This window comes from Larus michahellis, chromosome 6 (genome assembly GCF_964199755.1).
Source record: "Larus michahellis chromosome 6, bLarMic1.1, whole genome shotgun sequence".
NCBI classification, from domain to species: domain Eukaryota; kingdom Metazoa; phylum Chordata; class Aves; order Charadriiformes; family Laridae; genus Larus; species Larus michahellis.
Window position 1 is genome coordinate 27,395,398 of NC_133901.1, and position 25,761 is coordinate 27,421,158.

At 52.4% G+C, this 25,761-nt stretch overlaps 1 protein-coding gene across 2 annotated transcripts; it reads left to right on the top strand.

The window, feature by feature from the left end:
- The first annotated feature begins 1,025 nt into the window (after positions 1–1,025).
- Positions 1,026–13,627, top strand: LSG1 (large 60S subunit nuclear export GTPase 1). Of its 2 annotated transcripts, XM_074592120.1 has the most exons (14): positions 1,162–1,344; positions 1,425–1,542; positions 1,799–1,919; positions 2,407–2,493; positions 3,312–3,398; positions 5,501–5,561; positions 6,291–6,467; positions 7,558–7,986; positions 8,293–8,394; positions 9,203–9,346; positions 9,655–9,778; positions 10,429–10,508; positions 11,153–11,326; positions 12,660–13,627. In XM_074592120.1, exons 1-14 carry the CDS (start codon positions 1,264–1,266, stop codon positions 12,837–12,839), a joined length of 1,965 nt encoding a protein of 654 aa, XP_074448221.1. In that variant the 5' UTR covers positions 1,162–1,263; the 3' UTR covers positions 12,840–13,627. The 2 variants fall into 2 exon arrangements, with proteins under 2 accessions (XP_074448220.1, XP_074448221.1); XM_074592119.1 differs by lacking the exon at positions 1,425–1,542 and having other exon boundaries at positions 1,026–1,344.
- Positions 13,628–25,761: the final 12,134 nt, after the last annotated feature.

A 25,761-nucleotide genomic window follows, 5' to 3' on the forward strand; every position in this document is an offset into this window, starting at 1 on the left:
CCCAACACCTATAAAGGAGAAATGGTTCATAAATCAGTTCACTGTGCAAGAACAGATCGAGTTGTTTATTAATTTCACCTTCTCTTCCCTCTTGACCTGGACTGGCCGCAACAACTGCTGCCACCGAAACCTGTTTGATGGTTCCCTGGCCGGGCGGGCAACGTCCTCCATCCTGCAGAGATGCCCGGGCTCTGTCTAGATTTTGGCAGCTACGCTGTAGCATACCTTCCACCCAGGATCTCTTGTAGTCACCGTCGTTCCTTGTATGTGCTATTAGCTCTGTTGGGATGATGGATCCCGGGGATGGGGATCCTGCGTTGTGTTGGGTGTGTTACAGGGCACAGAGGCAACCTCAGCCATGGGAGCTCGTGGCTTCCCCTGGAGGGACGCACAAAACCCCTGCCCCATCACTGGCTGCCGGGACAGGGTTTCGCACACCTCGCTGACGGCGTTGTTTGCTTTCCAGAGACAGCATCTGCACCAGGCTGAACCGGCGGGCGAAACTGCCCCCTGCAGCCATCAGTGCTGCCGTGGGCTCTGCTGGGGCTGGCTGCCCCACGCATCCCCCCTTGGCCACAGACCTCGGGGCGCTGTGTTTGGACCTGCCCCGGGGTTTGTTATCGCCTGTGCGTTAATGGTGGGGCTGGGGGCTGCTGGGAGAGTGAGAGGGTTAGAGCTGGGTTTGGGGCGGGGAGCGCTGGAGGGGCCTGTGTCTGTGCTGAGCGCCATGGGGATGGACGGATGGACAGGGCAGCGTTGGGATGGATGGACGGATGGGCAGGGTAGTGTGGGGAGGGAGGGAGGGAGGAGGGAGGAAGGAAGGAAGGAAGGAAGGAAGGAAGGAAGGAAGGAAGGAAGGAAGGAAGGAAGGAAGGAAGGATGGGCAGAGCAGAGTGGGGCTGGGTGGATGGATGGATAGATGGACAGGATAGCATGGGGATGGACAGAGGGACATGATAGGTGTTGGTGGCTCGCTGGCTAGAACAGCGTGTGGATGCATGGTCTGTGAGTGCATGGAGCGATGGAGAGGCTGGCCGGGCATGGACGGCCCCGGGGTAGCCGGTCACGGTGGGGTCTGTCCCGGGGGGTCGGTCCCGGGGGGGCCGGTGCCGTGTCGCCGCCCGGCGGCGGGAGCGGGGAGTGTGGCGGTGCCACCCCGGAACCCTCCTGCCCGGAACGCTGCTCCGCGAGCGCGGGGCGCGGCGGAGGGCCCGGAGACGGGCAGACGGAAGCGGGGCGGCCCTTTCCGGCTCCGGCGGCGGCATGGGCAAGAAGCGAGGAGAGGGGCTGGGCCGCTGCCTGCAGCGGCAGCGCGGCCCGGACCGCCGGGGCGCCGCCTCATGGGTAGGGCGGCGGGGCCGGGGGCGGCGGGGGGTTCGGGGCGGCGGGAGGCCCGGGCTGACGGCGGTGTCTTGTCCCGGCAGCTGCACGCCAGCGAGGTGGGCGGCGAGCGCGGCCCGGAGCTGCGGTCGGCGGCCGAGCAGAGCCCGCTGGAGGAGTTCCTGGCCACCGCCGAGCTGGCCGGCACCCGCTTCGTTGCCGGTGAGGGGCCGGGACAGGTCCTGGGCTGCGGCTGGGCCCGGGGAGGGACCCGGTGCCAGGCTGGGTAGGAGGATCCGGGGGGCGCCCAGGACCGGTTCTGGGTTAGGGGAGAGGGTCTGGGGTTGGCTAGGGTGGGGTCCTGAGCCAGGGCTGGGGGTCCACAGGGAGCGGGTGGGGTGGCAGGGACCAGCAGGGCTGGTGACAGGCAGGGATGGGGACAGCTGGCTTTGTATGACTGTCTCGCCCTTCCTGCAAGAGCGTCTGAACATCCAGATCGTGTCAGCCCAGAGCCGCACGGGCCTCCTCACGGCCCAGGAGGCCCAGCATGTCCGGCAGCTGCATGAGGAGAACCGTCAGTTCTTGCGCATCCCGCGGAGGTGAGTCCTGCACGGCCAGCCGTAGATCCCCCTCTGCTGAGTGGGCTCAGCTCCTCGGTGGCTGCAAGCCTGGGGGCAGCCCTCTGCTGTGTCAATATCTTGGTTTTGGGGAAGGCACCACCTGGCCTGCACGAGCTTGCTGTAACCCATGGCACAGGTGCCCGCCTGCCATGCGGGTGCCATGCGTGCATGGTGGACAGAGAGATAAGTCCCCCATCTTAAATGCCCTGCAAATCTTAGCTTAAAAAAACAGCTTTGTGAGAGCTAATATGCATAGGATAGCGTTCTCCTAGCTAGTGGAGTTCTGAGGGAACAATGAAAAAAGGTGTACTTAAAGCTATTGAAAACAGGTGCATGTATATCTCAACTGTAACCATTTCAGCACAGCTGAATGCGTGGTGCCTGTGTTGTTTATCGGTGTTTATTGCAGTAATGTAACGGGTCTAATGGCTGCTTCTGACCACTCCAAAATGTGCTTGCTCTACAGGCCACGTTGGGATAGGACAACCAGTGCAGAGGACTTGAAGCAAGCCGAGAGGGAGAGCTTTCTTGAATGGAGGCGACAGCTTGCCCAGTGAGTATGCCACTAGTGTCTGGGTAAGTAGCTGCTGGCATCTGAAGACACAGGAAGCAGTGGGTTGTATTTGTCCTTGCTGGGCCTATAAAAGTAACGTCTTGTCAGTGGCTCCCTGTAGTTGTTCCAGGAGGCTGGACAGCCCAGCCACAGTCCAGACATGTTTTTGTGGTGAGCTGTGCATAGCTGTCTTGTGTGCGCGTGTTCTTGTATGTTAAAATTCTTCAGGATGGAGTGTGGTGTTCTGCTTTTGCCTGTGAAGTGGAGGAGTGGTGAATGCGCCTCCTAAGAGCAACAGTGCTGCTCTGAGCAGAGTGCAGCGCTACCAGCCTGCATACAGCAGCTTGTGCTGGTCCTGTGCTGCATCTGCTGGCCTGGAGAGCCAGGTGGCATCTGCTCACACCCTGTGACCCCAGGTTTGCCCTGGGCAAAGGCCCTCGCATGCTGGTAACAGTGAGTCAAACGTTGTGTAGAACCATGTCAGGTACCATCCTCAAATTTGTTACATTTTCAAAGTGGTACTCATTTTGAGTAATAACTGCTGGCGTTTGGGATAACTTCCCTGGTTTATTATTGTGGCAGGCTTTTGATGAGCTTTTACTCTTGCTGTTATTTACCAGTTCTCAGCTGGCATGGTCAGGAGCCATTGTGTTACTGCTGAACCAGAATGCAAAACTAACAGAAATAGTACCTGCTGTATGAGTCTGACTTGATAGCTGTCTCTGAAACTAAAGCCGCCTGGATCTAAGGAAGAGCTGGTGGTGTGATTATTACCTGAAATGGGTCAAATATGATGTCTTTTCTCTGTTTTGCCTTAGCCTTGAAGAAGAAAAAAAGTTAATTCTAACCCCATTTGAACGAAACTTGGAATTTTGGCGTCAGCTTTGGAGAGTCATTGAAAGAAGGTAAAGGATATCACTGTCTGCTTTTTAAAAGTAACATCTAATGTGTTTTCCTGAGTTGCAGCCTTCAAGTGGCTTCAAGCTTCAAGTGGCTGAGCACAGGAAAAACGATTACAGTTAATAATGTTTTGTTATCAGCACTGAAGTGACTTGGTTTTGAAGTGATCAAAATGTGATGTGAAGAAGGGCAGCTGTGTAGTGGTGCACGCTAGCTCTCAGCACTGCAATTCTGCAGGCGATTCGCTGCGAGTCTCTGATGATTCTTCCGATGCTGCTGCTCTTGGCCTCTTCCAGTAACTCTGTGTGGGAGGCCTCCTTTGAGAACGTGTTTTTGAGATCTTTTGTCAAGATTAATGCTTTCTCCTCTTTCTCAACCATGCAGCTGCAGCCTGACGTTCAGGGGCAGGAGGCAAGGGAGAACAACTAAATAACTTTGAGAAAGAAAGAGCCTCTTGGTCCTTGGCCTCTTGCCATGCAGAGAAATTGCACCAGTGCATGAAAGGCAACAGCTTGTCATATCACAGAAATAGCTTTGTTTGCTCTGCCGAGCTGTAATACAATAGGAGTGCTATCTGCTACACTAATCTAACTGGGGCATTTAATTTCACTAGTAATTAAGTTTGAGATCATCTCGTCTGATTTTCCTAAAATTGAAAAATACTTCAGCAGTGAGGTCATGGTGAGCTGGTCCTTTCACAGAAGTGGCTTTGTACTGGGCGCTACTGGGTCTTTGGCTAGGAGAGAGCTGGGTAGGGCGCATCCACTATAGGGTATCATGATGTGCAGTGTGAGTGTACTGTGTGTTTTGAGGTGGCTGGAATGTGTTATTAATGCCTTTCTATTGTTGGAGCTTTTTATTTTGTGTAGAGTGAGGATGCTGTCTCAGAACCGAACATGAAAGTCGTCCAGTCCCTTGCCTTGCTGGATAATTTGATCTGTTGTCAGCCTTTTATTGTGTTTGCTTCAAACTAGCTCCCAGTGGCGTGATTCAGTGACTTCTCTGTATCCCATCCCAGTACTGTGGTGTCAGCTTTCTCTCATATTGATCTTTGAATTGCTGTAACTGTTCAGTACCTCTTTGTACCCATGTGGCTTATTAAATGACTCCCTTGGGGGTTTTATTGATTTTTATTTATTTATTTGTAACCAACTGCCTAGCAAGGCTTGAAATTCTTCCATTCAACCTGAAGCTGTCCTGAGTTAGCAGGAATCCCTGTCAAACAAATAGAATCAATATCTGGCAACCAGTATTTTAAATTATATGCCTGGAGAAGTTTTAGTGGGAGAGGGTGTAGTTAAATTTTCCCCTTCCTTTTGAAGAAAGAAACATGGGTGCCTCTGGTATCTGAAGCTGCTGCATTTAATTTGTAGAACTGAGTCTTGCTCACATATATGGTGGCAACCTGGTGTCTGTATTTGGAAGATGTTTCCTAAAAGCACACTTTTAGGCTTTGCTTGCATGGGGGAGCAACATGTTTTACTGGAGTCTAATTCTTTCACTGTTCTATGTTTTGTGTGACACGAAGAGCGCAAAATAAATTTGGAAGATGCCTGACAGCAAACGCTTGGTATCTGTAAGTCATTTGTGGGAGACTTAGTACATCTTGCTCCATGCAAAGTGGGCAACAGTGTTCCAGAATATCTCACTGTGTAGGAAAACCACCTCTTCTTCCTCTCTGTAGCCACTCTGCCGCACTTTGGGGATGAGAATAAACAGAAGTAAAGTTGTTACCACAGTTTTTAGTAATGTTCTAAAGGATGGGATACCACTGCTCTGGTTCTTGCCTGCTGAGCATTTCTGAAGGGTGGATGAATTGGCGAAACTTGCAGGGCTGTTTTCCCCTTGCTGGCTGTACAGGAGAATTAGGCATGTGAGGCAGAAATACTGCGCAGCAGTGCTGGCATGTAGCACATGTGTGGCTCTGTTGGGGCATGCGGGATGCTGAGACGCTTTGTTAATTCAGTAAAGGTGCTTAGTAGAATAATAAAGTTAAAACCATTAAAATTCCAAGCAAAATCTAAAAGCGAGCCATGTGCTGTGCCTTGATGCTTTCTTTGAGGCGAGTAAGAAAGAATAATTTATCAGCTTTCTTTTATTTTTGCAGTGATATTGTAGTCCAGATAGTAGATGCTAGAAACCCCCTTCTGTTTAGATGCCAAGATCTGGTAAGTAAACCATTTTCTTGAGTGTTGTCTTCAACTTGTTTCTTAGAGTTTATATGATTTATTTTTCGTTTAACACGTTCAGCTACCTTGAAGCTGTTCTGCTGTTGTGCCTAAGTGGATGTCTGATTTATTTATGCAAGTATTCTGGCATCAAATTATTTTTCTTCAATGTTTTTTTTAATATTACACATAGAGTATTGTGGATTTAGAGGTAGTTTTGCAGATGTTATATTGCAGTTATTATATTGCTCTCCATTACCAATTAAAAGTGTCTGCACTTAAAAGAATTGTTCTGTTTAAAAGCATATTGGAATGAAAATGGTTGAGGATTACTGCACTGAAAGTGAAGGATCAAGAATTATTGAAGTGACGACTTTGTAATGATAGGCTATAGAACACTGCATCAACGAGATATGAAATTGCTCAAATAGTTGATCTTAGGAGTTTCTCCTGTGAGGTGCTGGTTAATATCTTGTTGTAGCTCTAAGCAGACAAGGTGTTCATTCACACACGGGGCCAGAAACAACCTGTATTGCAGTAGTTGCATGCTCCGATTTGTTCTTGTAGCTGTGTGCTAAACACCAGTTCCATCTAGCCCAGGGGATGGCAAATTTAGCTACAGTCATGTGGATCTGGATGGGGTAACTTGTCTTGCTGCTCTTATATCTCCCTGGGGGGAGGAGGAGCCTAATCCAGAGTACGAACTGATCCTTCTCTTGTTTTCTTTAGGAAAGTTATGTTAAAGAAGTCAGCAATGACAAGGAGAACATGATCCTGATAAACAAAGCAGATTTGCTGAGTGAGGAGCAGCGGTCTGCTTGGGCACGGTTCTTCGAGAAAGAGGGCGTTAAGGTGGTGTTCTGGTCAGCTTTGGCAGAGTGCAGACGGCTCTCGGGGGAGGCAAAGGTACTGTAGGTGACCAGTTCCGACTGGGTACATGCTGGCTGCCTCTGATAGCTTGCTTTGCAGTTATGCTTGTGATATACCCGAGTACCTTTCTAGGAAAGGCACCGTCCTTTTGTCGGGGAAGGGTTATTCTAAGGACCTGTGTGGCTGTAAAATAGAGACAAAAGTGAGGAGAGGAAAACGGTGAACCAAGTGGTACGTCCTTCAGACACTGTTGGTGGTGCTTGCAGTTTCTCTTTCAAGGTTAATGACTTGATAAATAATACTGAAGTAGAATGTAAATTTGTTCCTTGAGGCTACTGATAAACACCTACAGAAACAGCCCTTGTAGATCTGTTTGCAGACTCTTAACTTGTTGAAAGAATTGGAATCCTTTCCAAGAGGGATGCGGTGAGGGACATGGTTATCTGTACAGAGGATTTTTCTCTCCCATTCTGCCCAGTGGAACAAACTCTGCTGCTGCCTCAAGTTACGTGTTATCTGTAAATCCTACTTTCGTGTTTTACTGGCTTCATCAGTTACAGCCATCACTATTCAACTATGGAATATCCCACGTCTCTTTTCAAAAATACCTAATCTGTTCAGGTGGCTCACAGTTCTTAGGTAAAATGTTTTTACAGATTGCTTTAAAAGTGAGACTGAAAGCGTTAGGTCGCTTGTCTTTTTTGGAAGGAAAGTTCAAGATACTGCTGTTATGAAAAGGTCTTTCTTACATTCATTCCTGTTACTAGGAGCATTGGATAATTTAAAAAAAAAAATATTTCCTGGGCTCTGCTGCTGCTATGTGTAAGGATGTTATGGGGGTGTGTGTGTGTGTTCATAGTTGTGCTTCTGGGGAGAAACCTCTAACAACTTCACAATGAAGCTAACAGTCCCTCTTGGAATACTTTTGTCATTGTCCTAAAACAGGCTAGTTGTTTCTTTGTTGTACTTAAGACCCTTAAAAAGCACTGTGTGATGTAAGGAGTGAATTGTCAGTCCTCGGGATCTGGCTAATGGAAAAATAGGTGACTCTGCTGCAGCGACTGCAGTCAACACCAAGACTTACTGTTGTCTTTACATTTCACCTATGAAATAACTGTTCACGCAGGAGCCAGACACTGAAGATGTAGCAGAGGATCCGAGTTATTCTGAGGATGAAAGCTACAGTCAAGAAGAAGAAGGTAATACAGTACAAGATAGTGCAGAAAGCACGTCCACAGGCAATGCTTTGCAAACCATAAACCAAGTTCTGGTTAGTGATGATGATAGTAGTGATGAATATGAAGACTGTGAAGATGATGAAGAGGAGGCCTGGCAAACCTGTTCTGAAGATGAAGGTGGGGACAAAGTAAATGCTATTGCCCCAGAGAGGATGGAAAGCAAGACTGATGGTGCTGCAGTGCAGCAAGTAGTGCAGGAGCAGAACAGGAACATCAGGAACTTCAGCCATCTGGTGCAGAGAAACGAGCTGCTGGAGATATTCAAAACCATGCACAATGGACCAAGGGTGAAGGATGGGGAAGTAAATGTTGGGCTGGTGAGTTGGACTTTGTGCTTAAATAGAACTTGCTTAATCTAAATTTTTAGTTCCATATGCCTTCCACGGGCAAAATTAATCCTGTAGCCTGGCTTCCTGTAAGTGTGAAGAAATCTAGCAAGCACAAATCACTGAGTGCTTTGTGCAAAGATTAATTTTGAAGTTCCTGGAGTTCAGTGTGCCCCACTGCTTGCTTTAGTTCTTTTAGTATGTTTTATTAAAGTACTTCTGTGTCAGAGCTCTGCTAGTCATCTGGCATTCCGCTGCCTGGTATCACTGTTACCATTCCACTTCTTTGTCATCTAGGTGGGTTACCCTAATGTTGGCAAAAGTTCGACCATCAACACAATCCTTGGAAATAAGAAGGTGTCAGTGTCTGCTACACCAGGCCGTACGAAACACTTTCAGGTATTGCTAACAAAGAGCATTGATCTTTTTATTCTCTTTTTTTCTCACCCCATGGAAGAGTGCTTCACTATTAACTAGTTGCAACCACGTGGACTCAGTGAGAACTCTTTGTCACCCTGAACTCTGCCCAGCAGAGTAGGTTGCAGAGGAGTGGGCTTGATGTATATAGTTTTGGAACTTCAGTTCTTTCTTCCAAACTCTTGGTACAGTTTGAGAGTCACTCATGGGAGCTGATGTGCAATGGAAGATATTTTTCCATCTCCAGATTTTATTTAAGTGGCTTGGCCGTTCTTTTTTCAACACCAGTGATGAGGAGAAAACCTCTGAATAGCTTAAGGTCAAGCTTTCAAACGGTCTTTCTTGTCCACAGTCACTGCTGTGAATAAATCCAGTTACGCTGCTCTCATATTGATCAAGCCCTTCATTTTGAGGTAGCAACTCCAATGCTATAATGAGCATTGTGGGATTTGTACTTGTGGAATCTCCTACCTGTTTCAAAAGGTCCGACACAGTTAAAGGTTTCTGGAGCGCTTTCTTCTCTCCCATCAGATCGGAGAGCTGAAGGTCTTGCTGCCCTCATCTGGACACCTTATTTATGAACCTTGGAAGTGCTGCTGTCTTCCACATCAGATTTCCTTAATTCGTTGTCTGGGGCCAGCAGGGCAGATGTCTGTGTTAGTAGAATTTCTGCTTACTCTCATTTGCATCCTTGTTTCATCTATGCATTTGATTATTATTTTTTTTTGTTCCTTTTTCCTTCATGGACACTGGCTTGCCTTGGTGAACTCATCGGTTATTTATTGTGTAGACCCTGTATGTGGAGCCTGGCCTATGCCTCTGCGATTGCCCTGGTCTGGTGATGCCATCTTTCATCTCTACCAAGGCAGAAATGATTTGTTCTGGAATTCTGCCCATAGACCAGATGAGGGACCATGTCCCACCCATTTCTCTAATATCCTTTGCATGGGGTTTGTGAGAGAGTCTGCACATGTTGAATCTGGAGTATGCAATGTGGCATGTTCCAGCCTTGCTGGGGTCACGTGTTCTCATGTGTTGAGGGCGGTGGGGACACACAGTAGATAAAAAAAGCCATGCTGTGTTGGTCTTGCCCCATCTCATTTCAAGTTTAACTTGTTGTCAGACTTGCATTGTTTTTCTGGTTTTGGACAAAATTAATTCTTAATGTGTGCCCTTGGAGTAACTAGGGCAAGATTACTTGTGCAGCTGAAAGTCACCAGGTGGTTTCCTTCACTAGCTTACGTTTGCCAGCATATCCCACGAAACATTTTGGAAGCAACCTATGGAATAAATATCATAAGGCCAAGGGAAGACGAGGATCCAGATCGAACGCCAACAGCTGAAGAGCTGCTAACAGCATATGGATGTGAGTGATGATCCCTTCAAAACCTGTCGCCTAGGCTGTGTGTGTGGTCCTGAATGTGACCTTAGGAGAACTTTTTAAAATTAAGCTTGACTCAGGTTTGTCATGCACTGAACCTCCCCATTAGGACTTCCCCTTCTCTCGGGAAAGGCCTTCGGTAACAGCTAATCTCGTGTGTGTTGCAGTGGTGCTTTGCCAGTTTCATCCAACAGATGTAGTGATTGTGTTGAGGATGTTAGTGAAATGCCCTGCCAGTCTGTGTAGTGTGGTGTGGGGCTCTCATCCTTTGGGATACCTCCCATCAACTGTCTTGAATTCGATTTTGGAAGAAAGCAATGAAGGTTTATCTCCCTTGTCTGATTCTCTGATGCAGTTAATCTTCTCTGTCCTTAAAACAAAAATACAAAGCCAGCAGGTTTTCTGGTGGTAGGGGGATGTCAGCTCTCGTAATTCCTTTCAGGTATAGGATGCTTCTGCAGCCCCCCTACAGCCAGCAGTGTTCCCCTTTCCTCCCTGCTTTCCACAACAGAACCCACTTTCTAAGGGAGATTTTTTTTGGAGAGAAGATACAAATGTGCAATTAAGCGGCAGAGGAGGATGTGTTAATGCTCTTGTTGTACTGACAGAGAATGTACTTTGGATATGTCTTCCAGATATGAGAGGCTTTATGACATCTCATGGACAGCCAGACCAGCCAAGATCAGCTCGATATGTCTTAAAAGACTATGTTAGTGTAAGTGCTTTCCTACATCTGGGTTTTCTTTCCTGACAGGAGGTGAATTGAAGGTTTCACTGGAGCAGGAAGGAGGACAATAAAATGAATTCTATTTCTCTGGATAAAATCAGCATATATTAAAATACTCTAAATTGGGTTATTTTTATGTTTTAAAGGAATAAATGAAATTTCTCCTGCTGCTGATTCTGAAAAAGATGATTGCTTAAAAATAAGGTGCTAGCTAAACGAATTATCGTTTCTTTAAAACATGCAGCAGATATTCAGGAAACAAACCCATTTTCTATAGTTGGATCAGTATTTGGTGCTAAGGACTGCCGTTAAGAGCGTTGTAATGCTGCGTGCTTCTACAGCACTGCTCTGCAACTTATTATTGAGCGTTTCTTAATTGGATCCTCCAGTACTCCTGAGAGTTTTGCACTGTATTGTTTGCAGCTGGAAATGGTGCTTTGAAGTAGAGGTAGAATGGTGGTTTAAAATCAAGCCAGTTGTTGCCTGGGAGGAGAAATCGAGTGTACTAATAGTTATTCTGCCAGCGTGAGCCCCTGGGGCCCTTCTTCAGCTTTGCAGTTGTTTTCTTTCCTCTCTGTGTGTCTCTCCAAGGTTTTTTTTTTGGTAAAAACTGTATCCCATTGCTTTCGCAGGGGAAGCTGTTATATTGCCATCCGCCTCCTGGCATTGACCCAAATGATTTTCAGCACCAGCATCAAAGGTGCCCAGAGAGCAGAACTATGCAGGCCGGTGGACAGGTGAAGCCTGAGAAGAATACCAAAGCAAAACAAATTGAAAATGTGGTAGACAAAACATTCTTCCACCAGGTAAGTTCTGGAGGAGATTTATTCTAGGAGTTTTTACAGCAGCACTGGTGTGTCATAGTTACCGGAAAAAAGAGCTTTGAAGATGGAGGGGTGCTGGGTTGCATTAATGGTGTTAGATGCCATTGGCATCTGCACGTAATTTCTACCCAAGAGTGCTCTGTTCCTTTTATTATCTTCTAAATTGCTGGGAGTGTCCTAGGTGACTGAAAGATGGCTAATGAGGTACGCATGGTTGATTTTTAAAAGGTCAGCGGGGTGACCCTCAGCGTTATGGGCCTAACATCAATCTTGAGCAAACAGGAGAGGGAAGAAAGACAAGGAAGGAGGCTCTTTTGGACTAACAGATCCTGCAAACTAACTTTCCTTTCTTGAAGTGATGCGTTTAGGGGTCATGATAAGCTTCTTTAAGACAATTGATTTAGTACTACTTGGTTGTTTTGGCTCAGAACCTGAAATCAGATGAAAAGCATGCAAATTGATTTAAAATCTAATTGAGAAATGTCAAAATGAAGTGGAAAATGGGAATTTTTCTTAACTTGTATGCTTCTGGTTAGATCCTACAGGACCTTTTTAGTCCCTACACTACTGAAATAATTTATTAGTAACTCATAATGAAATGTCAAATCTGTAACTGATGAAGTCTGCACACGTGACAAAGACCAGAACAAGGTGTTCAGCAGTGAAGAGGATGGGTCATAGATGGTTTGATCCATTCTGCTTGGTTAGCTGGATATGGACAGTATTTGTTTCAGCACAGCTAAAGATAATTATGCATTTTGAAAACAAGAACTTGGGCTCTTCTCAAAAAATCAGTGAGCTGTTTTGGAAAACTACGACCTGAAAAGAATTTTTGGGATTACCAGACTCTTCCTCTGGCTGCCCAAAGTGCTGGCACGAGCTGAGTCCCGGCAGTGCTACCCACGCTCCAGACTTAGCAAGTTATTTTAGTCTCTGGCTTTCACAGACACCAGATTTATTTGCAAAGACAATTTGTTGTGTGCAAAGCAGAGACTGTGAGAATGAATCCTAGCGCCGTAGCTAATGTCTGGCGGAGCTCAGTGTCTCGTCTGTGCCTCTGCTTGCAGTGGCAGACCTGGTGCGGTGAGGCGTGGCTGCAGACACCACTGGAGCGTGCTGGCAGGCTTTGTCTCAGCTCTGTGGCCTGACCTTTCCTGCAGCTCTGGAGCTGGGGGCTGAGCAGGTCTTGATGGGTTTGAGCTTGCCTGTGTCTGGCTTTATTGACATATCACGGTTCCTTGTTAAATATCTTCTTATGGGTCTCTCTCCTTGTGGTGACTCTCTCGTCTCATGGTGACTATGTCTCCTCTTCCAGGAGAACGTTCGTGCCCTGATGAAAGGGGTCCGGGCTGCAATGGGATACCGGCCCGGCAGCGGTCTTGTGCCTGTGACTACCTCCAATCCTGGCAATGTGGTAAGAAAGCCTTGGAAAAAACACGGAAACAGGAACAGGAAGGAGAAAATTCGCAGGATCACTAAGCACCTGGAGGCTTAGCTGTGGCAGCGGTATCTGGCCTTTCCAGGGCAGAGACTGCATTGTTCTGCAGGCCTGAACTGAGCAGGGGAGGAAAAAAAGGATAAGTGAGCATCGCTAGCTCACCTGGGAGCTCTGTACGATGGATTGGCCTGTGCAGGGGATAAGCGTGGGCTCTGATAGTTGGAGCTCGTCCCTTCTGAGAACAAAAGAGACCTGTCCATTCGTGTTATCTGGAAGCCAGCCCAGCCGTTTGACTGCTGCTGAAACATCCTTTCAATGGGAGCAGATGGAGCCATGCGGGAATGTTTTGTTTTGTTTTTTTTTTTTTTTCCTCCTATAAAGGATGTGTTTTATAGCTGTTGGGATCAAAGCAGCCCTGTAAAACTGACTAAAATCTTTAAACAGTTGAATCTCAATGAGTGATGTTTGTTACATTTTGAGACAGTATTGCTCATCTTTTTTTTTTTTTTAAAAACAAACTTGTTTGTTGGTTTGACAGAACACTTTAGTGTGTTGAAAAATTACATGAAAGGATCTTTATTTTGCCCTCTTTCTTTCCCTGCTGTACCAGCCCTATTCTGTAGAATTGGTACTGAAACCACTCATCTTCCCAGCCTAAACCAGAGCAGAGGAAGGAAAGCCACACCGTGCAAGGAAAACGCTGCTTTTATGTCCTTCGCACTGAGCTGGTATCAGTTATTTTTCTGTGTGACCTCCCATTGGTAATTTAAAACATTAGCTCTATGTGACTGGCCAAATATCTGGTGCTAATTTGTGCTTAAATATACTTGAGATTTTACTTCCTATGTGGTGTCATGTTCTCTCTCAGTGACCTTGTAGGCATTGGCCTAGTTGCAGAAGTGTCATAATAGCAGATTTGAATGAGTACATTAGTATTTGATGGTAAAAAGACTGGTAAAAATCTGGGGTCAGATTTAAGTGAGATTGACTCCTTGCTCACCCTGCAGAAAAAGTGTTTGTGCACTTGGTCAGTGCTCTTCATTCCTAATCTATCACAGGGAGTAATGATAGGACTGGAAAGGCTCACAAAGACAAAATGTGCTTTGTTTTTCGGTGAAGGTGGTGTTTTTAGGTGGTGAAGCAGAGTAGCAGATGATGCGGGTCTCTGATACTAAAAAAGGGATTGCTGTCCTGTAATTTTGTACTTCCCAGCACTTAACTATGGATGGAGAGATGAAAGCAACTGCTAAGTAAAGCCACAGCAGATGTGGGGCATGCAACCAAGCTAGTTCTGGCTTTGTGACTCTCTGCTTGTCCTGTCCAGCCAATTTGCATCGTGTATGCAGAGGGTCCCCTGGCAGCAGAGCTCTCGCCTCGGCTCCTGCTTCCCTTGGAGTCCTTGCTCGCAAGTTCTTAATTACATCACTGGAGGGAAGGTATTTCCCTGCCACCTGTAAAACTAAAGCATAATTACACTGAATGAATATGATCGGTGGTATTTTAAGTCAGTGTACCGAATCTCTCAATTCTCGAGAGACTATTTGATCTGATTCTCTTGGAGAAGATGATTTTTGCCTCTTCTTCCTGAAGAGGCTGTGCCCTAGCCAAATCCATCTCTGAGCAGGTTTTCCCACCCTCTTTGGAGGGATGGTTTCTGCTTTTGTCCCTTATAATACTTTAGGGACCTGATTACTCAGAAACCCATTTCTTTTTGTCCTGTCTTGTGTGAAGCTACTATCTGTCAAACTGAAGTTGGGGGTATACTTTACTGAAGAATACTAAAATATTTTTTTGTATTCTATGTCTCTCCTTTCAAAGCATTTTGAATTCTTCGTTCTTGTTGCACGTACCCGAGTTTTCTTTTGCATTCTCAGCCCTTTCATGCCAACTGGGTCTCCGTGACCCTTCTTGCTGGACAGGCTGTGTCCTGGTGCAGACCCTTCCAAACCTAGTCAATGACAGCAATCCCCAGAGCCTGGGGCTTGGGACAACTCTGCTTGTTGCTCACAGAAACCTTTGGCCACAAGACCTGCCAAACCACTTGCAGTGTTTGCGTGAATGGATGGACGGTAATGTAAATATGACGAAGCAAGTAATGTTTGCTCAGGTTTGATAAATGCAAAATGCTCCTTGGCTGTGCTAAAGGACTCTTGCCTTGATAGAAGAAGGACCGTAAACGAGAGCTGTGGAACCAAAGGCTTGTTAATATTTTATGCTGCTATTGAGCAGTGGGCAAACTGGGTGATAGGGGAGGACCGTGGTTAAATTAATGCTTTCCTGTGGTGGTTTGGTCTGTTGCTGAACTGCATCCACCCTGCCCTACCCTGGCTGGGGAATGCTGGCAGGGCTGTTGACGGCTCCGTACAGCGCACAGGAGCAGCTGGCAGGCGTGGGACAACGCAGGGACTGCGTCGCTGGTGGAGCGGGCACAAAGGAGACCTTGTGCTCTGCCTCGGCCACCTGCTGAATGAGCCCCTCTCGGTTGCTCCCGTCGCCTTCCGCGGAAGGCAACTTTCCATTTCTGAGTGCTGTTCTCTTAAAGTGCCTTGTGCGTGTAGAGGGAGCGTGTGGGCTCTGACCGGCTCCAGTCTGTTCCTTGGGATCCGCAGCACTTTCCGCACCCCAGTGGTCTGCTTCCCCTTTTAGGGGGCTTTGCTTTATAATGCCAGCGGTTCATTTTCCTGGCTAGTGATGTTGCCTGCTGCACTGATACCTGCAGCAGAAACGCAGAGCTGATTTGGGAATATGGTTTGAACGTGAACTTCCCTTTTACCATATCTTGCACTTGGAGTATGAAATACAATTCTCCCTGCAGAGCAGGAGCTGGAGCTGCCAGGTCTCTTCTGCCGAGTTTAGGGAGCTGTATTCCAGCTGGGAGTCTGCTCCCAGCAGTGTGCGGTGCTTTCTACCCCTGGGGAGCTGCTGGGTGCTGTACCGTGGGCGGAGGTGGTGCTGGGTGCCGCACCTGTGGGGTGGGTGGTGGCACTCCCTGCCCAGGGACGCTCAGAGCCAGCCATAATGGGGACACCAGCCACAGGCCACAGTGGCTCTGCTGCCTGGCCAGCAGCATGCCTGGCCGGGGAGCCGGGCTGTGTGTCCTGGGGGCTCTGGATGCTGGCCGTGCTGTGCTGGATCACTGCCCGCTCCCTGTAACTCCCCGGGGCTGGGCTGCGGGAGGCTGTGGGGCTGCTCTGCTCCGACATCCCGCGGTGCCCGGTGTGGCTAGAGCAGCCTGTCCCTCTGCCCTAGGCTGTCCTGCGGGTGCCCAGGGCAGGGCCGGCGGCAGGCATCCGTCCTCTGCCTCCTGTACAGCTTCCTGGGCCACGTCTGCAACGCGATCGGAGCGCTGCTGGCCAGCCAGCTCGGCATCCAGGTGGGAAAGGCTACCTGCGGTAGGGGGGGACTGGAGGTGTGCTGCTCTGTTGCCCTGGAGTGCTGGGCCCTGGAGGGGGAGGATTTTCACAGCCTGGCTTAAGACAGCGCGGCAAATACAGCCCCTCGCCTGGGGGGCTGTGGGCTGCTGCCAGAGGTTCTGCGTTTCAGGGAGGTTCAGCTGTTGTGTCTCTCCCCAGGTCCTCACAGGTGCCTACATGGCCATGGCCGACATCATCCGCTTCCTGCTCACCCTCTTTCCCCCATGCCCGCCTCAGTCCCAGAAGACAGCAGGTTTGGGCTGGGATATCCCTCCTTGCCATCGGCACGGGTTGGCAGCAGCCTGCTCTGAGCCGAGGGCATCAGGAGCACCGCGTGCCCCTGGGTGGGCAGCCTGGCACAGGCACCGTGGGGACAGTGGCACCTGGGGTAGCAGCGTGGCACCCTGGGCAAACAGAGGGTGGCTTGGTGGCCGCCGGGATGGGTGAGGAGTAGGGTGGGGGCCCCAGCACTGCCCACGAGGGTGGGATGGGACAAAACCTGTTCCTGAAAGTGACCACGTGTCCCACACAGGTCCACCCCGCCGGTGGAGGAGGAGGAGGCGGCGGCAGATGCTGCGGGATGGTCTGCTTGCCCTTGCCCTGCCCCTGTCCGTGGGTGCTGGCAGGTTTCTGTGGGTCCCCAGCTCCCGGTCCTCCCTGGAGCGGCTGGAGGGAGCCCGGCGGAGGCTGCTCGGGGTGGTGTTGGAGGTGAGCTGCCCTCTCCTCGTCCCCCCAGGGCTGGGTGGGCAGCAGGCAGGGCACAGGCAGCTGCTGGGCTCTGAGCACCGGCAGGTTCAGTTCTGTTGCGTTTTCCCCTTTACCAGCCCTGGCACTGCCCAAACTGGTATCTCGGCTTCCCGGGGCTTTGTGTCCCTGGGGTGCCCAAGGCCGGTCCTGTTCCCCAGGACACACCCAGCCCCTGCACGCCTGGGGCTGGGGTCAGGAGAGGCAGCCCCCCCACACCGTGGCAGTTCTGGTCAGGGTGATGTCCCTGGGATCACCAGGGGACCTGGAGCAGCTGGCGGGGGCGGTGGGGACAGGGCTCCTGTCGGGAGGTATGCACTGAGCTCTCTCTAGACCCCTTCTCTGGGCAGGCTGTGATGGAGGTGTTCCCCTGCTTCCCCTGTTCTTCTTCCTTTAGGACAACAAGGAAGTGCTGGGCTTTGTCCTGGGGCTGCTCTCTGCCCTCATTGCCCTCACGGCCAGGATCTCTGCACTCTCCAGAGCAGTAAGTGTCTGCCTGGCACGGCTGCCCTTATGCCCCCGAGTCCCAGGCAGGGCTTCCCAGCCATGCTGGTGACTCCTGCATCCCATTGCAAAAGCTCTGGGGGGGATGCCGGGTGCCCCTCCCAGCTGTTTAGTCCTCGGGTCAGCTGCAGGGTTCGGCACAGCTGCCCCATACCCAGCGGGGTGCAGGGTCCCTGTGCCGGCTGCGACGGTGTCCCTGGCTGGGGACAGGGTCTGTGGCTCCAAAGCAGGCTCTGGGTGGCTTAGTGCAGGGCAAAGCCATGGCCATGGAGGCGGCTGTGGGCCACCCTGTGCTCGGCCACAGCCGGCGTCCTCTACGCGGCAGCGATTGTCACCCACGCCTGGCAGCCTGCGCATGTCCTGAGGGCCCTGCCCTGGCTCCTTGTCGCCCTGGGGTCAGCTGCGCTGGACGTGGCTGTATCCTTTCCCAGCTCTGCTCTCAGCTGGGAGGTGGATGGGGCTCCTCTCCTGGTCCAGGTGCCCAGGCTGTGGGACGGGTGTGGGGAGGGGGCTGCACTGTTACTCCAGAAATACCCTTAACGGGGGCTCAGCTCCTGTTCATCGCCTGCACCGCCAAGAGCCAGACGAGCCAGCGTCTTGTACCAGAGGTCCCCGATGCTTGGGCCCCCCTGGCTGGGGAGGCAAAAGAAGATGATGGAGAAGCAGAAGAGGAGGAGGTTTATTTTTTTTTTCCTCCCTCTCTGATTGAAGGGCAGGAAGGAGAGCTGCCCTGCTCAGCAGCATTACTGCTCTGCCTCCCCAGGGGAGGGTGGGGGGATGGTGGGGGCTGGGGGCCCACAGAGAAGGCATGTGGAGGGTCAGCATGCTGCAGGGCATGGCTGATGCTGGGAACATCACCCTCACCACAGGACCACATGTATTTTCCTACTATGCTGACTGGGGAGCAGCTTGGCACTGGTGTGCAGCTCCTGGATGCTCCCCTGGCCCCGGTGGCTGCTGCAAGGGGGGGAGGTTGGTGGGGGTCCCTCATCACCTTACTCCCTCTGGGAGGTGGGGAGGGCCTGGCTGCAGGATCCAGACGTGTCAGCTCAGCACCATCCTGCACCCACCCAGGTCCCCAGTTCTTGGTGTGGCTGGAGCGACGCTACTGTTGGATGGGGACAGGTGCTGTGCCCCTTGGTGCAGGCGCAGCTTTCCTGGTTGTAGCCGATGTGGCTCATTCTCCTTTGCAGGCTGCAAACTGGGTCCCGCTTCACGTGTTTCCAAAACCCAGGACTGGGCCCAGGATGGTGGCCACCAGCCACTCCTTAGACCTGATGATCAGGCTGGTGCAGCAGGTGAGAGGCTGCCGGGGGCCCGGTGCAGCCCCTGGGGCTGGGGCAGGGTCCGGGGGTGTCAGGGATGGTCTCACCCCTCTGGCAGGGAATGGGATCTCTGCAGAGGTTGTGTGCCCAGATTGCAGGGGGCGGGAGTGGATGCATCTTCCTTGCTGCCCTGCACAGCAGGGAGAGGCCGGCATCTTGCAGATGCTTTTGCAATGTGAGCCCCGAGGTGCTGTGAACATACTGGGGCTGCTGGGTTTTGGTGCTCTCCCCAGTGATGTCTCCCTTTGATGTCCTCCTCTTGCTTCCTGTCCCCTATCAGAGTGGTCACAGCGTGGCGAGGCTGCCTGGGGAGGCACAGATGGGTCCAGCAGGTCCTGTGCCACCGCAGCCACCTGCCTGCCCCCCGCTCCTGGCTCGGTGCCCTGGGGTCTCCCCATCCAGCTCCTCTGATGCCACCTCCATCAACTCGGAGCTCGAGGTCAGTGTCTGCTCCTGGCTCTTCAGGCGCTGTTTCTTCTCCCTTGGGGCTCTGCCCTGATGCACTGTGTTCATTAAGGCATCCACCCCATAGAGTGACAGCCCTGGTGTCAGGGTCAGGTCTCGATCCCTGTTCAGACATGCCCAGGGTGCTGCTGAGGTGCACAGGCTGCTCTGCAGAAGAGCTCAGAAAAGGAGAATGGAGGCTAGCTTGTTCTATCAAGGCAGGTGAGCCACCACAGAATCTCGCACAAGTGTGCCAGCCCTGTTCGCAGCATCACCTGCCCACCTGGGAAGTCCCCATCCATGGCTCCTCCTGAAAAGGCTGGAGCCAGGGTTCTAGGCTGTCCCAGGCTCACTCAAAGGTCTTTATACTCTGAGCTGTAGCTGACGTGGTCCTACAGAGAAGATGCTGTGAAAAGAAGGAATTTCACAGGGCTCCCCTTGGGTAGTGTTACATTGTCCCTTCTCTTTTTGTCTGCCTACTAGTTAGTGGAGTTTTATTATCAGGAGAAGGGCAAGACTTGCACCTTTTCAGAGCTTTCCTGGTACCTCCTTAGTGCAAGACCTGGTCTTGCTTAGTTTCTCCAAAGGGCCTTTTCCATCCAGGCTGCTGCTGTTGGCTGCAAGAGGGTTTCAGTGCAGGTCACCCTGGTGCAACACTGGCCCCAGCTCTGCCCTGGAGGTCCAGAAGGCTGGGGCTGTCCTTCACACAGAGGGCTGCCACTGCACGTCAGAGCTGCTGCCGAGGCCATCCACCTACTAGAAAATGTGCTTTGCAGAGTCTGTTTTGCGGGAGAGCAGTATTTTTTACTCTACCCCTGAAAATGGAAGCACCGTGGGTGAGCAAGTGAGAGGGATGCCAGGATGCGTTCACCGACTGCACATCCCTGAGCTGCTCTGCTGCGGGGTGCTGCGGCTCTTCTAACGCTGTGGTCCATGGCAGGTGATGTACCAGCCTCAGTCCCCTCAGCTTGGCAGAGCCAGCACTACACAAAAAAGTCCTTTGCCTGGCAGGGTCAGGTGTCTCTGACTTTTTCCTGACACCTCAGCCCAAGGGTCAGTGGGATGATGACTTTTGCACCAGGGAGTCCTGCAGCGAGGGGCTGCTGTGCGAGCATCTCGCCAGCTTTCTGCAGTCACTGCCTGGTCCAAAACTACTTCATTACTTCTCTGGAGGAGGCTGAAATCCTTCTCTGCTGCCGTTAGGGGCCGGCCTTTCCAAGGCAGAGGAGAGCAGCCCTGGCAGAGCAGGAGGGCATCCCCAGAGCAGCAGTGCTGGGTCCTGTCCCAGCCAGGGATCCCAGCAGAGGTGCTGGTCCCCAGGGACCCCCCACCATACACCCCTGCAGGGTGGCACACCAACGAGCTGTTCCCAGCCAGCCTGCACAAAACGGTGGTCAAGAGGACCACGGTGGGAGAAGCAGTTCTTGCCTTGGCAAGTGAGGAGTTGGGGTCCTTTTTTTAGTTGTTATTTTTTTTTTCTTTCCCTTTTGCAGAAAAAATATTGGGAGAGGGGCAGGGAGCAGCTCCCCAGGCCACCTCAGAGTATAATCTCTCAGCGCTAAATGCCTGAGGTGCCCAAAAAGAGAGGTCATGGGGAGGACAAGAGGAAAAGAAACGACTCCTGAGTCAGAGGAACAACCCGGCCCCAGTGTTTTTTTTTGTTTTTTTTTCTTGCTGCAGCGGTGGGAAAAGGGTCTGTCCCTTTTGGGTGGTGTCAGGGCGGGAGGGCTGCACTTGCCGGATGGAGCAGGCTTGGGTTTGCCCTCCTGGAAATGTTCCCCTCTGATTCCCCAGCCCCTTGTCACTGAGGAGTCATAGCAGTTGAGGCAAAGAAACAGAAACATCGTCATGCCCCTGACGGGAAGTTCCCGCCGTTCAGTCAGGTTTTTGTGCCTGCACAGAGCCAAGGGAAGCTGGAAGCCCCTGCAGAGCCCCTTTATGTTAGCTGGTGGTGGTGAACCAGCCTGAGCATCATCTGGGGCTTTACAGGGTGTTTAGCAAGAGTTGTCTCTGCTGAGGTGGCTCTCCGAACCGGCTCTGCTCCCAGCAGCACAGGGGGATGCTCAGGAACTGTTGCTGTGGGGGTCTCAGTGAGAAGGGATTCTCCCTCTCTTGACCCACTCCACATCTCACTTGGCCGCCCCCCCCGTGTGCTCCCGAGCCCCCCCCTCACGTTCCTGGGCAGGGTGGGGGAAGCACGTGAGAAAAATGGAAACCAGCCTTGTTCTGCTTTGAGCTTTGCTTGCGTTGTTGCGGAGAAAGGGAGAACCAAATACTTTCTATTTTCCAACCTAGCCAATTCCCCTTTTGGCAGGAGGCAGCGTGTCCCCCGTGCTGCCCCCAGGGAGCGGTGCTGCCCGGCCATCCCTCCCACCCGGCTGCGGCACCACCTGCTCCTTTCTCTTCACAGTGGGACTTCGAAGACATGACAGTGCAGTGGAGCCGGCCCAGCCCTGCTGCTCAGCCTTGCTCCGTGCTGAGCCCCGGCACCTTCAGACAACCTGCAGCCCCTCCGAGACACCCCAAGCACCCATCCCCGCAGCCGAGCAAGCAGTAACCAGCAGAAGGTGCTTCCTCGGGGCTCTCCTGGGAGAGGTGATAAGCTGTGGGGTGCTATCACAGGCTGCCATGCTGTGCCTGGAGCACTGCCTGCATGGAGTGGTGACAGCTTCCAGTGTCTCCTTTCACCCTTGTCCCGCTGCAAAGAGGTGCAGGGTCCCCCTTCCTGTTGCTGTTGGCTGCACTCCCTGGAATTGGGGCTGCGGGAGAGGTGCAGCCTCACGGCTGGGTTTAAACCAGCAGTGTCCTCTCTTGGTTGGGCTGGTGTTTTCCCCAGCCTTGGGGTTACAAGCCCTGCTCGGTCATGCTCTGCAGCCTCTGGAGTGGAAGCCTGCTGATCCGCCCAGCGAGGCAGGAGAGGGACAGTCCCCACTGTGGCTGCCATGCTTCCTGGTCATCCCTGACTGCTGAACACTAGCCTCACAAGCCAAGGACCAGCGAGACAGAAACCCACCTGGAAGATTATATGTGTCTTAAGTGCTGTATGTGGGGGATGGACCCATCACTCGTGGGCTCCCTGGTGGGTGCCGGCTGCCATAAGGGAGGGCGCTGCCACTTCCTGTGATGGGGAGGTGGATTTCTTGCCCTGGCATGATTTTGTGCATAAAAAGTGCATGGTGCAGATCAGGGGAAGCTGCAGAAATGTAGGAGCCCACGGAAAGGTCAGGAGGGAGCAGCCCGTTTGCATCCACGGGGCATGACGTGTTGAAGTGCCTTGGGCCACGTGTGCGCTGGTGCAGCTGCAGCGCGGGGATCCCCAGGACCCTGCAGCCCACGCTGATGGATGTGTTGCACGTGAAGCACTGCTTTGGCTCAAATCTCATCTGTGTCTTTCAAATCCATGGGCTGTGCCCTGCTGTACCATCCCCAGGACGCTGCAGGGGAAGACCTGGCCGGCCTGGACACTCGTCTGGAGGGAGAGGGTCCAGGATGGGGACTTGGGGACCTGTCTGGCTGCTCTCCTGCTCCTCTCTGTTACAGAGCACAGGGGAAGAGAAAATCTTCCTGCACAGGAACGCAGTAGAGAGCACAACTGGGGCCAGCTTGCTCCCTGCAGCCGGAGCTCAGCTCTTTGCCCCAGGGTGGGTGGTGGTGGTGGCTCCTACAAGGAGCACATCAGGGAAAGAGCTTTTTGCTATAACCCTGGGCTGACAGTGTCTTCCACGGTCTTTTCTGAGGTGCTAGTGGCTTGTAGCTGTTCTTCCTTCCCAATGGTACACATCCTCCTCTGGGCTCTGCTCTGGCTAAATAAACTGGAAGAGAAAAAGAAACAGGAGGCTACGGTGTTTCATTGCCATGGTCAAATCTCATCAAGCCACGTTGCCTGGCACTGCCACCCCTCCAGGCGAGCGGCTGAGCTGCCTGCCTTGGGCAGTGGCAAATGCACAGGGTGAAGTTTAGTGGGGTGAGGATGGGGCCCTGGGGTGGCCAGACCCTGACTGGTTCGTCTGCAGCAGCAAAAGGAGCCTTTGCAGAGCCCCTGCTGATAAGAAGCGCCTGCATTCATGTTTCCAAAGGCCTGGGCGAATTGCTGAGTGGCGAGGCTCAGAAATCCAGACGCCAGACAATGGAAAGGCTGGAAACATAAAGGAAAGGAAATTCTTCTGCTGTATTGCCTTTCCTATGGCGATAAGATAACCCAAAGCGAAACAAAAGTCTCAGCTGCAGACGGTGGGGTGGGCACCTCGGCTCCTCTCTAAAGCGCGGGAGGATGCCTATGGGAGCCAGGATCCCCAAGCCAGCGGGTGGCTGTCGCACAGGGCAGCCCTGTTTGCGGTGCTTTGCAATGAGTCCTGGAGCAGCAGATAGCCTGGACTGCTCCTGCTCCATCCCGTGGGACCACCCGTGTCCATCATTTGCGCACTGGCAAGAGAAATCTTACTTTAAATGCTCTGGAAGAGCGCCCAAAGCTGGTGGCAGAATGTGTTGAAAGGGTCTAGCACCGCTGAGTGGCTGGGGGACGGAGTGACAGGACAGAGAGCGTGTCCATGTGGACAGAGCTGGGAGCAGGATTAGCTGCTGCCATAGGAGAGGCTGGTCAAGGGCTGTGTGGGAGCTGCTGGGATGGATCCGTGACATGCCAGTGTGTGTGCAGGGCTGGGCATCCCCCAAAGCGCCCAGAGCTGTGCAGGGCACGAGAAGAGGAGCAAGAGTGGCCTCTGAGTAAGAACAGAGGTGAGTGTCTGAAGAGGTGTCCTGTCCCAAAGAGGGGATGTGATGGGGTGGGCGCCATCAGGGCAGCAGAGGAAAGGAAAGGATGAACGCCTCTGCTGCATCTCAGAGCACGGGGACAGGGAGGTCTGAAGTGAAGCTGGCCAGAGACAAGTTCAGATTACAGCCTGCGGGCTCAGAGCAGGCCCAAATTAACTGCGGAAACCATTGTGGGCTATTTTGGGCATTGAGACGGGGATGAATGATGAGTGGAGTTCAGGGAGGGAGGCCGGGTCTGCCCCTGTGGCTCAGGAAGCCCCGGGCTGTGGCCGCCGGGAGCGGCAGGGCGGCTGCAGGAGGTCACCCCGCGCTGCCCTGCTCCGCTCTGGCCCCAGAGCTGAGCCACTCCCGGGACCGAGGGCTGATTCAGTGTCCCATCATTAACAGTAGAACTTCAGACGGCAGCGGGATGGGTGCTGTGCCCCGCTTCTCCTGGGGGGTCGCAGGGTGGGAGCTGTGAAGGGGCACAGCAGTGTTTGCTCGGGCTGTGGGAAGGGATGTCACAGGCTGCACGGACCCGGGCGAAAGGAGGAGCTCTGCAAGAGGGTGCTGAGGCTTTGGCACATCTCACATCGCTGTGGTTTGCAGCTCTACCCACTCTCTGCCCTGGGGCGCAGTGGTGGGAAATCAGTGGTCTCAGCCCTGTCAGGTCTTGTATCGGGCCCACCGGGGTTTTTTGCTCTTTGGTTTTACACTGGCAGCCCAGCTCTGGGAAGCGGAGGGCTGAGCTGTAGGCACAGGGAGACATGCAGGAATCCGGACAGTGGCAGCTGGATTGACGGTCGTGATGCTTGCAGCACCTGGCAGTCTGCCCCTTCGTCCTGCCTTGGGAAGCAGGACTTGGCAGCAGAGCAACAAAGGGCACAAAGCGCCGTTAATACGGGGCAGGATTGCACATCCGTGCAGTTCGGTTTGCTGCCACCTCTCTGCCCACTCCCTCTAGCCCTCAGTGGCTGCTTCTGCTGGGGTATTTGGGGAGCTACCCATGGCACCGGCACCTCTGATGGAGATCACCACACCAGCAGCCACAGTCACGCTTGGGGGGATGAAGAGCTCTGTACAGAGCGCACTGGAGCATTCCCAGCACGGACCTGCTGCAGCCACGCATTGCTCAGGCAGTTGTGCGATGATGTTGGCTGCATGCACCCGGCATGGCCTCTGTGCTGTCACCCCTCCCAGGCAAGTGGACCGAGTGGGCCAGGCAGGCGTCCCCTGCGTGACATCATTGCAGGCTTGTTCTGGCTCTCTTGATGGCCACCACAGCTGCCTTTCAGGTCGTCTTCTGCCCTGTGGCTTGCAGCAGAGGTGAGTGGAGCACCTGCTGCTCCCTGCTCTGCCAGTGGATGTGGTTTGTGAGGTATCTGGACCCACTCAAGAGGCTTTTTCAGTGCTCCCAGCCCTGCCAGGGCAGGTCCCTGGGTGGCCTCACAGCAGCGAGGAGTGGAGAGATGGCAGGAGTGACCTGCTTTCCTCCCTGCGGGGATGCTCTGCAGGCGGGGATGGGTGCGTGGGCTGCTCTTGGGCTTCCCAGTGAGATGACATAAGCTCTTCAGGCGATGATCCTCTTTGCCCTGGGACTGGGAACAACGTGCCTCCTGTTGCAAGGGGTGTTTCAGGGACCGAGCCGTCCCTAGAGCCAGGCTGAGCGCCCTGTGGGCAGGACGGCTGCTGGCCAGGCTGCACCCCCCGTGCCGGGGCAGCACAAAGCTGAGTGAGTGCCTTTGAAGGGCCCTGCACTGCTCTTGGACAGGATCTGAGCAGCCATTGTGCAAAGCAAAA

Coding starts and splice junctions, on each gene's coding strand:
- LSG1 (XM_074592119.1), top strand. CDS start 1,041: ATGGACGGCCCCGGGGTAGCCGGTCACGGTGGGGTCTGTCCCGGGGGG. Junction 1,920..2,406: donor TTCTTGCGCATCCCGCGGAG/GTGAGTCCTGCA, acceptor CTTGCTCTACAG/GCCACGTTGGGATAGGACAA. Junction 6,468..7,557: donor GGCTCTCGGGGGAGGCAAAG/GTACTGTAGGTG, acceptor CTGTTCACGCAG/GAGCCAGACACTGAAGATGT.